The following is a 17,742-nucleotide window of genomic DNA, read 5'->3' as shown; positions in this document are numbered from 1 at the left end:
CTATCGGATACTCATCATAGCCGTCACTCATTCACTGCCATGGATGTTTATATCCGTCATCTGGAATCCAACCGTTCACTCCCACTGACAAATATGGCCGTTTTTCAACAGCTTGTCAGTGAAATTCAGATTTGTAAACCGTGGTAATAACGGACTTTGATGAATTGATTAAAAAAAAAAACATAAAATACAGTAGAATCAAACCTCTTATGGTCAAAGAAGAGAATCTACACTTTTTTTTTGCTAGATTTGGTGCTTATGTTGGCACAATGTTCTTTGGGTCTTGAAAGATCAGTTAAAATACTGGCAATAATAATAATAATAATAAGAAGAAGAATGATGATGATAATAATATAATCTTAAATAATATAATATAATAATCCATCCATCCATTTTCTGTAATAATAATAATGCATTGCATTCATATAGCTTTTTTCTATAGCATACTCAAAGCGTTTGCAATGGATGCATTATTCATACGCTCACACATTTACACTCTGGTGTTGGTAAACGACACGACATGGCCACCGCTGCCCTGGGGCAGTCTGACAGAAGCGTGGCAGCCCAAGCGTGGCTCCGGCCCTTATGGAAAATGTGAATCTGCTTTGAAATCAGCTGGCAGTGAATGAGTCGAACGCCACTTTTTAGCAAAGACGCAACAACAAGCACTTAACAGTTTGGAACGCTTCCTTGGGCTCGGGGGAGTCTGCGCTTGATTTTCCTTTGAATTGACGATTAATGAATACAAGCGCCATCTCGTATCGCCGCACAAGCCATAATTAAACTCATTAGAATGAGAATGAAGACTTTTGTTCTCAGCCAATCATCGGAGCGACCCGAGCATCGGCAACAGGTGTTGTCGGCGACACGGCTCCTCTTCGCGAACATTCGAATACCATCTCGTGTACAGATTGACTCGTCTGTCTGAAGTCATTGTTCAAAGTGCTACTCATCTCAAAAAGAAGCAGACGGGACGAGAACGAGATCATAAACACCCCCGTTTACATTCTGATTCATGTCGGCCACTTAGGGGCGTTTCCACGGTACCGCCGTAGCAAAACTACAAAATGGTGTCGCTTTTGATCTGCTAGCGTAAAGACTCGTCAACAAGGCTGCGGGAAAATCGCACACGGTTGGCTCGTCAATGTTCTATCTTATCATCGTTTACCTCCTCGGATTACGCGGACGTGTTTATCCGCGGTAGCGCTTTTAATACTCGAATGGGTCGCGATGGCACCAAAGTGTGCCCGCACACCAACGTTTATGGACGTACACGCCGGAATTGGTTGAGGGGCTAATTGTACTGCGGCATCGAGCGGAGCTTGGCACTCGCGCAGGAAGACAAAGGGGATACGTTGTTTACGTACTTAAGGGACATGGCATTCTTGTTATGTGAGTTTTTTTTTTTTTTATATACGTGTTTATTCATATATAGTAGCTTCAGGGTTAAAAGAAACAAAAAAGTTCCTTTTTAATGACCACAACCGGACGAACGCCGAGATGCCTAAAGCGACTGGAACGACGAGAAAAAAGCTTTTTACAGTTCAGGTAAAGCAGTTTAAACGATGATAGATGATTTTGACGCGGTGGCTACCATTGACGAGATAAGACGTCAATTAATAAGTTTTACTGGGCTGGCCGCGAATGAGTTAATTGTCCTTAAAGGCGGTATGCCAGGGACGGACGGACGGACGAAAGCAAAGCAATTCCCTTCCCGGTTGAATCATCCGCTGCCTACTTTCAAAGCAAGCCAATTTGTTTTTCTTTTATTCTCACTGCCCACGCAGTTAGTCGTCACCTCCCAACGCTGCAGCAGTCGTTCCGAGTAAGCGCACGAGTCGTCCTTTGAGGTGCCTGAGAGTGAACCGAGCCTGACCCGTGTTGCGGGACACTGCGTCACTCCGCAATTAGGCCGACCTTCTTTGCGACTAATCACATTTATTATCTTCTGCAAGGTCATCACCTTCTGCTTCAGCCCGCCCCTCCCCTACCGCTCAACATCCTCTGATGATAAATTACCATTCAGAGATGTTCCGGCTTCTGCACTGGGAGACAAGAGAGTGTCGAAGTTTTGTCTTGGCTTCTCCGCTCGGGTTGCTGCCCTCACCACCCGACCCCAGAAACAAAATGGATGGCCGACATTTGTTAATTTTTTGAACTTCTGAACAATATGATGACGATGTAACACACTTAAAATCCGCACACGTTACAACAGAAACATTCGCCTATTTTGTCAGAGCCCCTTTCCTCCCCGCCGTTGTCACAGATGATTTCCGAGCGTTAAATCCCTTTTTTTTTTTCCCCCGCGGACTTCGCCCCGTCGAACAAGCGCTTTGCGCCGTTGATTCCGACGACAGCGCAAATAAACGCATCTATCTTGTGTCGAGTTATTTGTCAAGGGAGCATTTATGTCAATGTGACATTTAAGTGACAGAGCTGAACTTCAAAATGGCGTCTTTAAACGGAAACGCAATACAAGTCGTATTATTCGAAAGCTCACAATTATTTTTTTATTTTTTTTAAAAACAGGCCATGGCTGAAATGCTACTTCACACCCTTCATTTTTTTTGGGGGTTGCAGTCTTATCATCAAAACAAAGCTTCACGCAGAGCCGAATGTAATTGCACCCTGCAGTGAGGGGGAGCAAACAAGCAGCTTGATGTTTGGAAAGGCTGACGTTTGTTGCCCCCCTCTTTCCCTCCGACTTGCCGACATGTCAATGAGAGCGGCTTTAATAAGCTTTACATCGGGTTAGATTGACTGACAGCAATCTGAAGCCACAATACGGTCTTCCTCACACTGGGCAGCTGAACCACATGAGTATTAAGCAAAAGATCCACCACAACAAAAAATTTCCAAGCATGCCTTAATGCCTCCTCTAAAACCACACACACACAAATAATTGCGTTAATGACTTGCTTGCAGTAATTTCAATGCAATATGCTCGCTTACAGCTTGAGGAAATATATCCCAATTATGGCAAAACGCGGTAACATCCGTTAGCGCCACAATAAGCCAGCCAGATTCTCCAAACCTGAAACCCATCTGGTGTTTTTGTGAAGATTTAATCAGCGGGGACGCCAGGTGGAGGATGAGCTCGACTCTACGCGACACCTAGTCTTGATATACGCCTACGTAACGTGGAAATTTGAGGAAAGGGGACAAAATATGCATGTCAATATGGAAAAAGTCATTTAAAGAATCATTAATTTAATAAACACACTCAGGGCATTAGGCGCTTTAGAGTGGTTTGGATCCAATTTGGCAGGCAGGACTTTTTTTTTTTTTATTAGCGTTGGTTGCCCTTAGTCAATATGGCGTTCCACAGGGTTCCATTTCGGGGCCCCTGCTGTTTTTATTGTATTTACTGCCCCTGGATTCCATCTTTTCTTTTCCTGTGAAGCAAATGATACGTTTGGGAGGTAGTAAGGTGTCTAAAAATAAGAACGGTGTCACGTCTCAAGTAACGCTACTAGAGCGACTGACGGCTAAGCGAAGACGCCGAAGGCCTCGAGTTTTTTCTGTTGCCAGTCCCTCTCTTTGGAGTGACTTTCCGTTAAACAATAGGCAAGACCCTCCCCCCCCCCCCTCTCTCTGCTAATCTTTAAAACTCATCTTAAAACACATTTTTATTATTTGGCTTTCGACGTGATACCCTGCATTGTTTTGGCGTTTATTGTGTCTGATTTTTTATTAATTTAATTTAATTAAGTCATTAATTTGTTATTTCAACTGTCTCTGCTTTTATGTGTCTGCTTTTGACTATGGCACTTTCTGTGTAGTTGTGCTTCTTTCACATTTGTATAAAGCGCTGTACAAGGACAGTTGAGGTGACTTGGAAAACAAAATCTCCGCCTTCACCGACGGAAATCTATTTATGCATGAAAATGATTTACCTTAAAACATATTCTTGTGATTGCTCATGGTTCTTCTTTTACCTTGAAACCAAATGCTTTCATTCCTTCACTTAAATGAATGCGTGCAGACGCAAGCGAAGGTTTTTCACAAGGTGAGCCCTTTGCCGGCCAATGCCGAATAGCACAACACAACCTTTACCTTGACGTGTTCGGTGGCTTCACATAGAGCCTCTTAAGCATTCATTCAATTTTGAGATTCAATCAAATGGAATCATCAATGGAACCAAATCAATGTTGGGTTCATATTTGCTATTTGGCTGTCCTACCTTGACCCCCCTCACTCTGAACTCGGCCAGAGCTCGGCTCATCTTGGAGGCGGCGGTGGACAGGTCCTTGCCGCTGGCGATGACTTTGACCAGAAGGGAGTCGTAGTGCGGCGAGATGACGGCGCCCTGAAAGGCCGAGGCGCTGTCCAGACGGATGCCCATGCCTTCGCCGCTTCGGAATACCTGCAAAGCGGGAAAAAAAACTGAATTTGCAATACAGACAATTTTTTAAAATATTGTTTGGCATCATGACATAAAAAAAAAAATCTGAATATTTCAAATATTTGTCACATAAAAAAAAAATGTGATTGAGCCGCGGGAAGCAACGCCTTGAGCTACACTGCCGACTTTAGTTTTGCACATTTTCCTGCATTTTGGAAACATGCACGCACAATTTGTCAGGAAGATTTAATGTTTTCATTAGCGTACTACCGGTGCTCGGCGAATGAATGCCAGCAGTGTTGCTTTTTTTCCGCGCATAAAGTGTCAGTTACGCTCTCGTTCATCATGATTGCGTTTATTTGATGTCCTCAAATTCCCACTTCCAAGCGTTGAAGATTAATTTGACCAAAAAAAAAGCAAGACTTGATCTTTTTTTAATGGAATGACGGGAAGACAGTGCATCACGTTTGCTAAGTGCCTAAGCATTGGAATGAACCGAGAGGCAGCAGAGGTGAGAGAGGGGGGAGGGGGGAAAGGGTGGAGCACTCCAAAACACTTGGCAGGAGAGCAGAGCAGGCGAGGGAGGAAATGTGAGGAGGGGAAGCGAGGGCCGGGGCCAACTCGGCAACATATGGAGCCCCTGGAGGGCTGCAAGGGAGAGATGAGTCGCAATTGTAATTATAACAATGTTGTGCCACTCTGGTGAGTTGCCAGCCAACGTCAGGAGCTGCACAGGACCGCAAACATTTTACTACCATGAAACATTTCCACTTCGCTTTGATCCAAAAGATGGCTAACGCAAGCTTATTAGTTATTCATTCAATTCAACAGTGCTTGTGAGAGCGGCTGAACAATTTTGGAAAAATGAATTAATTGTGTCTTTTCTTTCCTGAATATAGCGAGTAAGCGATTATTTTCAAGGTCTTCTTCCCTTGTATTTTTTTTTTAACAAACTCTGTCGCAATAATATCTATTACAATCAAAAATTGGACTTATCATTTTTAACACATAAATAGATTTTTTTTTTTTACGTTACGCAAATATTTTACTACCATAAAAATGTTTTACTTATCATGTGTTAACATTTTTAAGGCTTTAGAAAGCTCAAACACTTTAATGCCAATGTTTTCGTTTTAGACTCATGGATTCAATCCCATTATTTCTGGAGGGGACTGCAACACAACACTGCCGCCGGAATCTCGTTTCAGTTTACATCCGAGGAGGGCCGAGGAGTGAGTATCAGGGTTATTTTCGGAAACCCCCTCCGGCAAGTGCACACTTGATGCGCACACTTTTATCCATAACAATTTGCAATGATGAAAGAGGAGAGGCCAGAGATCGGCGGCTGCAGCTCAAAGGCACTGCGATAAAAAAATAAAATAAAAAAATAAAAGGACCCAGGCGGTAACGTCACATTTGAAAGTCCAACAGTGATTATTTGTCCATTTGTGTTTGTAGACGGGTTTCAAACAGCAGGTGTCAAGCAAGCGTTGTTGCAATGCGGCTAAAACAAAAACAAGAAAAAAAATAAAATAAATGCGCCTGGGACCTGAAAATGGAGCGAACGCATCTTAACACATTTTATCCGTAAAAGCCCAGAGCCTCCCTAAAGACGACAAACCGACAAATCAAAATGGCAGGAGCATCGCGGCCGAGTGAAAAGAGCCGAATAAACTGCGCTGCGGCGGAATGCATCCATGCATTTTTAAATACGTGGCGGCGATGTGCGTGCGCACGCGAGCCGTTTTCGCATCGCGTGGCTTGAAATTGAATTGCAAGCCCGCGAATCGTGTCCTGTCAGGACATTAAATCAAAAGACGCTGCAAGACAGATGTTTGCTGTTTCACTTTACTACGCACATACTTATTGTATATGGTCGCTGTAATGAAAGTTGAAGCCGCCGCCGCGCCCTGCTTATCGGAAGCACTCGTCTTCCTCTGCGGATGCGCAACGCCTTTCGTGGCCTCTAACGGCCGCTCGAAAAAGTGTGGCCGATGCAAATCGTTTCAAAACAAAAGCTAGACATTGTCACGCGCAAAGCGTGTCAAGAATATTTACGTTTGTCTGCATATATGCTAATGAGGGACGGTTTGTATTTACTGGTTTCAGGTTTTTCAAAATACCAATATTTTTTTTTAGTTCACAATCAAACCAAATATAAAACAAAGAGAATTTCATGTTGGGTAAACTACAAAGCCTAACAAAAAATGCCAAAAGCCATGAACAGGCAAACTAACCGCATCAGCATCGTTGTATTTTAAGCCTATTTTAACGCAATAACTATTTGAAATCAAACAGTAAGCAGACCTCACAATACTCAGGCATATATTCTTTATCCTCTTGGAAAATGACCCTCTCTTTTTACTGTTTATTCCCTGGGCTCTATCATACTGCCCCCAGGTGGCCAAGGTGAGCACACCAGAAGGAGCTGCTCAATGTCCACTAAAACAAAGCAAAAAAAAAACAACAAAAAAACAATTACCTGTTATTTCCATTCTATTGAATTTTTTATTATAGGCAGCTATTTTCCTTGCAAAAAATAGTAAAAAAATGTTCTTTACATTCTATTTATTTATTTTTTTATTATAGGGAGCCATTTTCTTTGCAAAAAATAGCAAAAATAATCAGTATTTTTTTTTATCTGTTTTTTTAAATTCTATTTAATATTATAGGGAGTCTTTTTCCTGACAAAAAAAAATTATTTTATTTTTTACCTGTTCTTTACAATCTATTTAATTGTTTTTTTTTATTATAGAGACCCATTTTCTTTGTAAAAAAATATTTGAGACAGATTAATGATATATCTAAAGGCACCACTCGATATACGTTTTTGCCTTGGGGCACAGAGACGCAGCAGATGAGTGCTGGCACAGCAGTCGCCCACAGATAAGATGGTGCTCCTTGATCACACACACAAAAAGCCAGAGCACAATGTTAAGAATTAAAGTCAAGGCAACAGTGCAGCAGGGGTAAATCCACAGATGAATTTGCAATGTCACATCTCTCCACAAACGTCTGAAACGGTCTCAGCGTGTTAAGAGTGCAACCTAAAAGGTTTTCCAAAAACACCTTGGAATGATTTTTAGTTCCAAATGAAGTTTGAGAGACTCAATGTTTTAATGGCATTTGCTGGTGTGATGCCCAGACGGAAAAAAATTGCACGGCAAATGTGAATTTTGTCACAGTGCGTCGCAAAGGATCCCCGAGATAAATATCTCTGCGCGCAAGCTGAATTATACATGAAGAGATGATTGCCTGGCAGCCAAAACAAGATTTTCAAATGTTATTGTGCATTCTTGTTTTCGAGCAATGAAAATGGCTGGACCTTGTTTCTTTGTGAACCTCCCATTTTAGGTTTCAGCATTTCACAGATTGCTTGTTCTTGGAGGAAGGGGAAAACGTCATGACACGCTCACTTTACCGATTTCCATTAAATTTCCAATTCAATTTAAACAACTCTTTTACCTGCGAGTGCAAACAAATAATGCCTGCGGGGATCGTGTGGCGGGTGACACTGGCGCGCCATTTTCAATTCATCGAGAAGTAATAACAGCTGAGCGTGACTATAAGGCAGCAGCACGAAATAGTCCTTCCAAATTGGCCCATCATGAGCAGTACTTTGCTATTGTGTCATTTCTTCCTTCCTATGCACACAATATGGCACTGAAAAGTAGCACAGTCAATATTGTGACTATTAGAATGGGCTGACGTGCAAGGAAAAGAGTTGATGGAAAATCCTGAATTGAAAGCGTATTTAAATGCAACGTAGTAGAATCGACCCCATTTATCATGCGGAATGTGGTTCAGACCCACCTGCGATACGTGGAAATCTGCGATATAGTCAGACCATATTTTTTAACACAATACGAGAGAGAGAGAGAGAGAGAGAGAGAGAGAGAGACAGAGAGAGAGAAAGAGAAAGAAAGAGAGAGAGCGAGAGCGAGAGAGACAGAGAAAGAGATAGAGAGACAGATGGACGGACAGACAGAGAAAGAGCGAGAGGGCACGAGAGAGAGAGAGAGAGAGAGAGTGAGAGAGCGAGCGAGAGAGAGAGAGACAGAGAAAGAGATAGAGAGACAGATGGACGGACAGACAGAGAAAAAGCGAGAGGGCACGAGAGAGAGAAAGCGAGAGAGAGCGAAAGAGAGAGTGAGAGAGAGCGAGAGAAAGAGAGAGCGAGAGAAAGAGAGAGAGACAGAGAGACAGAGAGAGAAAGAGAGAGAGACAGATGGACGGACAGACAGAGAAAGAGCGAGATGGCACGAGAGAGAGAGAGATAGAGAGAAAGAGAGAGAGCAAAAGAGAGAGAGAGAGAGCAAAAGAGAGAGAGAGAGAGAGAGAGAGAGAAAGAGAGAGCGAGAGAAAGAGAGAGAGACAGAGAGAGCGAAAGAGAGAGAGAGAGAAAGAGAGAGCGAGAGAAAGAGAGAGCGAGAGAAAGAGAGTGCGAGAAAGAAAGAGAAAGAGAGAGAAAGAGAAATAGACAACAAATGGCTCCTCTGTTTGTTATTAGCATCTCGTCTTCCAGTCGGCTAATTTACAGAGGATTTGCAACTTCCCCATCTGCTGCCCTCGCCGGACGACAACACGCCGCGAAGCTACGAAATGCCCGTCAAATGTGGTCAGGATAGTTTCGAGTGGGTCAGTGAGTATACGGAAGTGGCGGATGAGAATAGGAGTTTGCTTGGCCAGATTGAGGCCATTCTGACCACCACTAATGTTAAAATATTCAGACCATACAAAGTGAGTGGCGCCCTTCGATCGATCGAATTCAAATCGAATTCCATCACATGCGTCGGTCAACCGCTGGTTCTCAGGAAATTGTCAAAGAAAGCACACTTGGAGGTCAACCTAGTGCTCCTCGGCCGTCGGCTACCACTCAGCAACTCGAGTATCGATCCGCATTGACATGGACCGAACCGGCCGAGCGATTCTTGCGCAGGCCTTTAAGCGGACCCATTGTGGAGCCCGGGAATTGATCACGGCGCCGTGAGGCCTTAATAGGATTTTCTTCCCAGGCTTTCCACTCTTGAGCAGCCAGTTGCCCCCCTGTACTTCAATTAAAAGTCATTCGGCCGACGTTGTGCTCGCTAACGATCAACTTACTCGAAACGTTAAATTCAATATTGCTATTGAGTGACTAATACTGACTTCGTTCACTTCTTGCTAATAGGACATTGAAAACTGGTCAACGGTGACCACGTGAAATCTTGTCTGGCTAAAGTTTCACGAGTCTGCCGCATGCATCAAATTGGAAGCATTTCGCCGGCCATCGACGTTCGCCCACTTCCACCTTCATTTCCTGTCTGTATAGCGACGATGATTTGTTTTCATTATTGATCTCAGCATCAGCCTTTATGGCTCCCCAGAGCGTCCATGGAATCATTTCTGCTTTCACTCTTTCTTCCTTTCCACCTATTCAGCCCACTCATTTGTTGTTCCGCTTCTTCTTTTGGTGCCTTTTCAAGAGGACGTCGGCGTCTGGCTCTGTCAGCGAGCGGGGCAATTACGGGCCGGGGCTACAAAATGCCTTTCCGTGAGCATGCGCTAACTGCTTTGACACAAACAAAACACTCAGTCCTGGAGTTGCCGCTCATCAAAAGGTTGATTTTTGATGCACGTCCAAATTGGCTTCTCCTTTCAGTGTGTGTGTGTGTGTGTGTGTGTGTGTGTGTGTGTGTGTGTGTGTGTGATCCAGACGGAGGTATAATGACCTTAATGAGCGAGCGGCAGAGAAGCCGCTCTGCTTTCCTCGCTGTCTGAATGTTCTATCAATTAAGGCCCATTTTGCTTTGCCTCCTCACAAGGCTCTCTCATCCCTCCTCACCTTCTCCTCCGTCGCCTTTTCACCAGCCACCCCCTTCCCCTCCCCCCGACCGCTCTCCCCCTTCCCCGCCCTTTCATCACGCCTAATTTCAAACTCGCATATCGTCGTCACTTTCCGCCTCGTCGCAATTGTTGCAGGAAAAAAGGGGGGAATGTTCGTAATTGCCTCGCTGCGAGAAAGGTTGGCATAAAATGTTCATGTTTTGCACATTAATGCGGCGAAATACAAAAGGCCTGACTCCCATCTGCACAGGCACTTTTACAAAAGCTCTTTTGTTACATAACTCGTACATTTGCTTCAACAGAATGCATCAACAAAACATAATCATTGTACGAAAACGTTGCTCTAGATTTCCGATACATATTAATTTGAATTAAATGCTTTTAAAAATGTGCGGCCTAAATTTAAGTGGTAAAGCGGCGAGGTCACTTCATTAGGTACACATCCATAATCTCACTCATGAAACTATTTGGTGTAAGAACGTATATTTGACGTAACAGGGAAGACAAAATGCTCACAATTCTCCCAACCTCAACCCATAAAAAAAAAAAAAATTCCCATCAACGTGGCGTGTCTTAGAGCGCTGATGCAATGTGATTCATGTGCGCACAGTGCTCATTAATAATGAATGGTGAACTTTTAAAAAGGGGACACATGAGGTAACTGTTCAAACTTTGGCTCATAATAAAAATAACATTTCATGCTCAGGGCAATAAAAAAAAAAAAAAAAAACGGAGCATTATCAATTGATACAATATATCTAATTTATAAGAAAACTTTTTTTTTTTATCATTTTACACATTAGATCCATTAGAAGCTTCACCGACTGCACCCAGTCGATCCAACATGGCCGACTGCCACTAATCCATTTCCTCTGCAGCTCTTTGGATACATTTCCCCGTCATTATAGCTTCTCTCCCCCACTCTAGAGCTTCTCTCCGTGATGGCCAGACAACGACTCGCAAGCCAACGCTGGCCGGCTGCCCGACATGAATACTAAAGCTGAAATGGAATCTGGCCCGACAATAAATTGTCCGATGCACTCTGAGGTTGCTTCATTAACTCTACCGGCACCATCTGATGTGATCTAAAACAATAAAGAACAGTCATTTCCCGCATTAAAATAAAAAAAGATGTGTGTGTGTTGATTTCACGACTCTACTGTAATTTTTGTGCTCTATTGGGAAGAAATTATTCCGATCTCATGTCAAAAAGAAAAGAAGCAAACGTGATCAAGAGAACTAGTTTGAACAGTGCGACCATTCAAGCAAAAGAAAATAAAAGGCCATCAAAGGACAGATTAAGAGGTGCAAGCTAATTGCGCAAGCTAACTCCAGGCGCAAGCTAACCGTAGTGTCTCGGAAACGACAAGCCGTTGTGAGCTGTTTGCGTATTCATCCAACTTCTTCTTATCTTGGCTATCCTCCGGCACGTCTGATAGGACGTTATCCCTCGTAATCCTCTCTCATCGGCACGCAACGTCTCACAGTCGCCACCTTTGCTGGCCTCGCTTTGACATCTCCATCAGCAAGCAACCTTCTCCCGTGAAGGGAAAAGAACCCCCCCCGGGTCGGCTTCGAGCGGCACATCTGCTTAACGGACTCGCTCACCGACACACACCGCACTGAAATTAATTTCCAATCCAGTCCAATTTTACCGGTGACCCCTCCTGCTTGTGAATTAACGAGTCGCATTCCTCATCAGGCAGACTAATGAATTAGCCGCTGATGCATTTCTGAAGCTGGAAGTGAATGTTGTGACGGAACGCGAGTTTTTTTTTTTTGTTGTGGCTGCATAAACGGGATTCTGTTTTAATGAGAAATGTAAAATAGTCGGCGAAGGTTCCCCCACGTCCTTCTCTTATTTTTAAGAACACTTTGATCGTTATTCCTCTGCCTTGATCTACTTAAACTTTGTGTCCTATATTGAACAATAATGGGCAGGAATCGTAACTTTTATGAGCACAAACCGGAAAGAGGAAACAAGTGCGTCAACAAAAACAAGTGTGAAATGTTTTCAATGCGCTTCGACTATTTTCCAGCTTCAATGGACTTGGGCTCGCTCCATTTGGCATGTCGAGCCACGCCGGCTTGTGAGTGTCAGGATCGGTGCTATTAAACTTGACAATCATTGACGCTTTGAAATCAGACCCTCATTAGTTTGCCCTCCCTGCTCACCATCTATTATTTATTTCCCTCCGCAGCCCTCGTGTGTCTTCCTGCATCCTCTCACAATGATTACAAGCTCTTATTGGGATGTAGGCCGCTTTGAAATTTCAAAAAGCATTGTCTTTATTTTTTATTTTTTTGGCACCAGAGTGTTTTTTGTGCTGGACGCCGGTGGACGCCGGGCTTTTTCTCGAGGTCAAACGAGTGCAAATAAGCAGACGCCGATGTTCCTCCTTTGCATATTTTTCCATACTGATTAATAGCGGTTGTCGGTCACAATACGATTGTAGTGTTGTCTGTTTTTCCTAATGTAAGGACATTAAGTCGAAGCCCACATTTACACCCGTGAGGCGGAGGAATTTCAAGTGAACGAGCCCAGCCACCCCGAGGCTAAGACTGTTTAAAACATATTAGTGCTATTATCTGGGGCAGTAGCATAAATAGAGCCCGGATCTTGTTTTCAAAATGTCTCGCAGCCCCCGTCCCGCTAGGGCTGCTTGTTGACTGGGGAATTAGCCTGACATTGGGATAAACTCACGCTTCCTCCCCCAAAAGCTGCAGATCATCCTCATTAGCGCGCTCTCAGCATTTCGCTCTCTCATCTCTGCTAGATGCCAACGAGTGAAGCTGGTGTCACTTTTCTGGCGTGCCTTTCCTCAGTGCCGCCCGCCATCTCTCATCAAGCAGTCAACATTAGTTTATCTCAATCATCACTTCTCGCGTATGCAGCTTTGTTAGCGTGTTAAAAGATAGGGGCGTTATTTTTAAATAATCTGTTTGAATTTTGTAGTGACATTATTGGTTATGACAAAAGCATTGTCTCGTGTCAAGCTAAAAATACATTTTATTTATTCGGCTGGGTAAACGCAAGAGGAATGCTAGGCGCTAAGTTGCTCAGCGGGCTAGCTTGGCCTCTCCTCCAAGTCCCGGTTATAAAGTGAATTTTTGAGTTATGACTAAATTAGATGAGGAGTCACTGCATGTGAAACACCCATCAGGAAGCTGAGGACAAGACGGAAAAGTCGTGCTAACCGCTAAGCTAACGTCACATGATCATAAGTGAAATGGCAAAATTATTTGACAGTTTGTTAACGTCTTTCCTCGTGTAATGCAGTGTAATGTTCATGTTTCCTCTTGTTTTATTAACTAGCACAGAGAATGTTGGTGCCGTGTTAGCCTAACTAGCATTTTTGACATTTTCCTTCATTTCACATTGAATAATGCATGAGGCTTAATGAGGAAAACCATGCATATTCAGGAGCTCTTCGAAGGTGCACAACTTGCTGCTGATCCAGATTTGGCTTGTTTAGCCTCGTTGGACGTCTTTCAAACCGTAGCACGTCTTTGGACTCCTCAGTGTGATTCACGGACGACATGTCTTTTTCCAAAAAAAAAAAAGCCGGGAAATCTTCCCTCTTCTCATCAACTAGTCAAACAAGCGTTTTCTTTGTTGACGCCGGGAAGTTGCACAATAAGCTAATTTTAAGAAGACGTGCTCATCTGTCAGAGAGGCCCTCATGCGCATCTTTCAAGCGGTCCCGACGCGCCAGTCAAGCGGACCATCGGGGACGTGTTGCTAATTAACACCATCAACAACCGCCGCTGACCGGCGGGACGGCTCGTAACCACCGGGGGCACCGTAGTAAATAGAATGCTTAACAAATGCCAACGCGTGGCTCGACACATGGCTGCAGAGGCAGCGCTGACACGACCAAACTTGCAAATGCTTGACTGGGGAAAGACACGCACACACATCGACGGGCTTTGAGTGTCACGGCATCGGCTCGCCACGTCTGGGGAAGCGGGATGATTAATCGAACTCTGCGCAGATGGCCGCCGCGCCAGGGAGAGAATTGGAGCTCTCCCACTCACACATCCCTTTATTGCCTTTGCTCCCTGGTGGGTCGGCGCCCCCCTCTCCGACGCCACTCGATCGAGGAATTATGCTCACAGAGCTATATTCTCAACGTGGATGCCCGGTGATTGCTACTAGCGTCAGCAGTGGTGCGCTAGGTTGCAGACGCCAGCCACTGTCAAACTTTGATTGGTGAAATTCTGACTTGGGTGATACAAAGCCGTCGGCTTTAATGAGCCAGCCTAGTCGTATCAATTTGCGGACGAGAAAGTGGAACAAAATACAAATTTTAAATAATGTTCAAATATTTTGGGAAGGAAATGAGTTTTTTTTTTAAAAGATGATTCATCAAATTAATTGACAAAATAATCGCTTATTCAAATGATTATTAGTTGCAGCACCGATATGTTTTAAAACAAACATGATGAAGCAGCATTTGGCTGCTATGCTGGAGTCAGTCACGAGTATAAAATCCAGGTTAATTTTTTTTCACATTTTAAGATCTTTCAAAAACTTTAAAACTAAATTTCACTACAGGTTTTTTTGGGGGGTTTTATTCATTCATTTTTTACTGCATTGAAACAGAAGAAGTGAAGTCAGGCACAAGTATAAAATCCAGGTTAGTTTTCTTTCCACATTTTTAAGATCTTTTAAAAAGTTTAGAACTAAATTTCACTATTTCAATTTTTGGTGGATTTTTTTTCATTTGTAGTCTTTTTTTTTACTTTTGAATGTCAATATTTTGAGATGTTGAGCTCATAGTTTGTGTTTGAAATGAGCTATATAAATAGATTTGCCTTGCGGTGAATAACGAGCGTGCATCCGTCCAATAAAAGACAATTTGATACGGTTCACGTTAAAGTGGAACTACTCGCTTCGGTTCAATTCGATGCGCTCGCGACTTGTAAATCGACACCGATTTTCCGATTCAAATCGTTTTGTTTTTTTCCGCTACACTCTTTGAAGCCATCCGATCCTGGTGCCTTACTTCAAATCCAAAAAGATTCCGGAGCTCTTCGACAGCCACCCACGTTGACACGCAACTTCACACTTTTCTAACAAGGACAAGCTCGCTTCTTTCTCTCTTTAGCACCTCCGAAGCGGTGGCTTCTAATCCTGAGCTGATAGGTGTTAAATCTGAGTCACGCTCGCGCGCATGGCGTCTGTTTGGCTCTGACACGAACAAAAAGCAAAGGTGGAGATTAAAAAAAAAAAAAACACTCAATGGAGAAATCATATAGACACGCCGAGGCTTTGGTCTCATCTTGATACGATGAAGAAAAGAAAAAACCCGATTAAGTTGTGCTGAGATGCTTAATTTGTTCACTGCTGTTTTCCCAGTGGAGCATTTATCGCAAATGAATTATGACAGCACTCTGTGGCTCTTGTCTGTTTGATGCCAAGCAATATTGCTCATTTTCAAACAAGGTGGAATATCTGACAAATATCTGGTGACAGACAACAAAGAATAAACCAGCAGCCATGTGCGGGTATCCAGTTCAAGGTTTGCAAACGGATTCGGCGATGACACGAGAGTTATTCAGCGACAGAAAAACCACAGGTGGCCTTCTGTTTATCTTCCTTCCGCTGACTAAACGGATAAATTCATTGAAAAGCGCTTTGGAATACCGAGAGACGAGTGTACTAAATGGACCTCAGATGTCGAGCTTATTAGCAGGACGGATGTGTTTTTGCGTGGCGGGCAGCTGTTAAACAACATGATTACCGCAACGGTGTTACGAGACAACGAGAGGCTGTCGGCGCGGCGACCTCCCGCCAGCCGGCGTTGACCGCGTTAGGCGCCCACGTGGCCGAGCTGCCAGACTATTATTAGATATTGAATCTTGCTTATCAACGAGCCACTGCACAGGGGGGAGGGGGGTTCTTTTCTCCCATCTCAGCCCTCGCCCTAAATACTCCATTAGGGTGCTCGCGGAGACAACGACATCTTTCCGGGAATCCTCTGCAGCATTTTTTTCCCATCATAGCATCCGTATCACCTCTCTCGTATGTCAAAACTGTCAGGGAAGGGACACCTGGCGGCGGCGTGTGTGATGAGGGATGGATACTTAGCCAGCTGCCAGCCCACGGCCAAGATATGAGACATTCGGGGAAAGTAGAATCGGAGCCGATGGAAATGGGAAACGCAACGTGACACCTGATTAATTAGCTTGCGATTTTAAGGGACTCGATTTAATTGTGTTTTTCTTAACTGCGCGGTGAGATTAATTTTTTTTACCCAATCAGATTTCAGCAACTGTGTGTTGCCATGTTAAGCTCATTTCCCTTCGCACTCAGTAGTGCTTAAACTATCGGTGTCAAACTCAAGGCCCGGGGGCGGTATACGGCCCACCACATCATTTTAAGTGGCCCGCAAAAGACAAATTTGGCATTGATTTCATCTAAATTGTCCTCACAATCGGTGTCGTCTGATTGGATGGCGTAAGTGTTCCACGAGCAAAACACAATTAAATCCGACCCGTGAAACATTTAAAAATTACCATTCAGTGTGTTGGAGTTTTTCACCCAAACTATCACAGATATGCATTAATTCCACATTTGCCGCAGCCAAAATTGAAGTGTACTTTCCACGACAAGAAACACGTTCACATTTCCATGGAAATGAATACATTAAAAAATCATGACAATCAAACATGATAATTGTAACTCAAGCAAAGCATGCTGGGAAACAAACATCCCTAAAACCAAATTGTTTCTCGAAGGTGCCATTTGAGATGTCGTTGACACGCAAACTCCAACGTCTCATATTATTGTATCCTGTCTGTTTCGCTTCGTATTTTTTCAAATACTACGTGAGAGCGGCGGTATTAAAAGACGTTGAAAGCAAAAACGCAGCCCGCCTCGAAACAGTTCTCAATGCCATCTCGCCGTTGCTGCGCGACTGCTGGCCGACGCCCGTCTGACTGCGTCGGATGAATTGAATTATTGGTGTGACATTTAAAAGGCCCGCTTTTGCAGGGGAGGGGGTGTGTGGGGGGGGGTTAAGCACATCGCTACCCGCGTGGGAAGGATTCAAGGCTGTGCTGCGTAAACAAAAACAGGTGTCTTCCGCAGTGTCACATCGCATTCACGATGGAAGATAAGTGCACCTGCTACACCTTGTTAAATTCTCCCTTCCGTCCTCCGAGCAATTTCAATGGCCTTGCTCCTATCGACGGAAAATAGAATATCGCTTCACAACAAGCAAGAACATCAAATGGCAAATAATGAAGGATTCTTCAAAAATTGGCCCGATTCTTCCGAGTTAGAGCTTAATCAAAACAATAAGAGGAAAGTCAACTTATTTGCGTAGAAGACAGGAAGGCCAAAATACTCGAAGCCATCAGTTGCTATGAAGCCGGCAGCACAAAGGGAACATTTCGAGGAGTAGAATGGCGGGATTGCGCTCTCCCCGTCGTGTGTCCCGCCAGCTCGGCATGCCAATATTGCGCTGCCCTTTTGACCGACATAATAGAAAGCTGGCGTGATGTGACATTTCACAGGCCAAAGTGAGTGGGGGCTACACATGCTAGCGCCGACTCCCCGAAGA

The 17,742-nt window shown here is 43.9% G+C and overlaps 1 protein-coding gene across 1 annotated transcript in view; it reads right to left on the bottom strand.

Moving 5' to 3' along the window:
- Window positions 1-17,742, bottom strand: part of LOC119128085 (pyruvate carboxylase, mitochondrial-like) — a 114,199-nt gene that overhangs the window by 55,031 nt on the left and 41,426 nt on the right. Inside the window, exon 12 of the mRNA XM_037260201.1 lies at window positions 4,184-4,366. Coding sequence (XP_037116096.1) covers window positions 4,184-4,366 — 183 coding nt within the window. The remainder of the gene's footprint in view (window positions 1-4,183; window positions 4,367-17,742) is intronic.

The sequence above is a fragment of the Syngnathus acus genome, chromosome 10 (assembly GCF_901709675.1).
Source record: "Syngnathus acus chromosome 10, fSynAcu1.2, whole genome shotgun sequence".
NCBI classification, from domain to species: Eukaryota; Metazoa; Chordata; class Actinopteri; order Syngnathiformes; family Syngnathidae; genus Syngnathus; species Syngnathus acus.
Note: the sequence above shows the minus strand (reverse complement) of the source record. Positions and strands in the feature narration are given on the sequence as shown.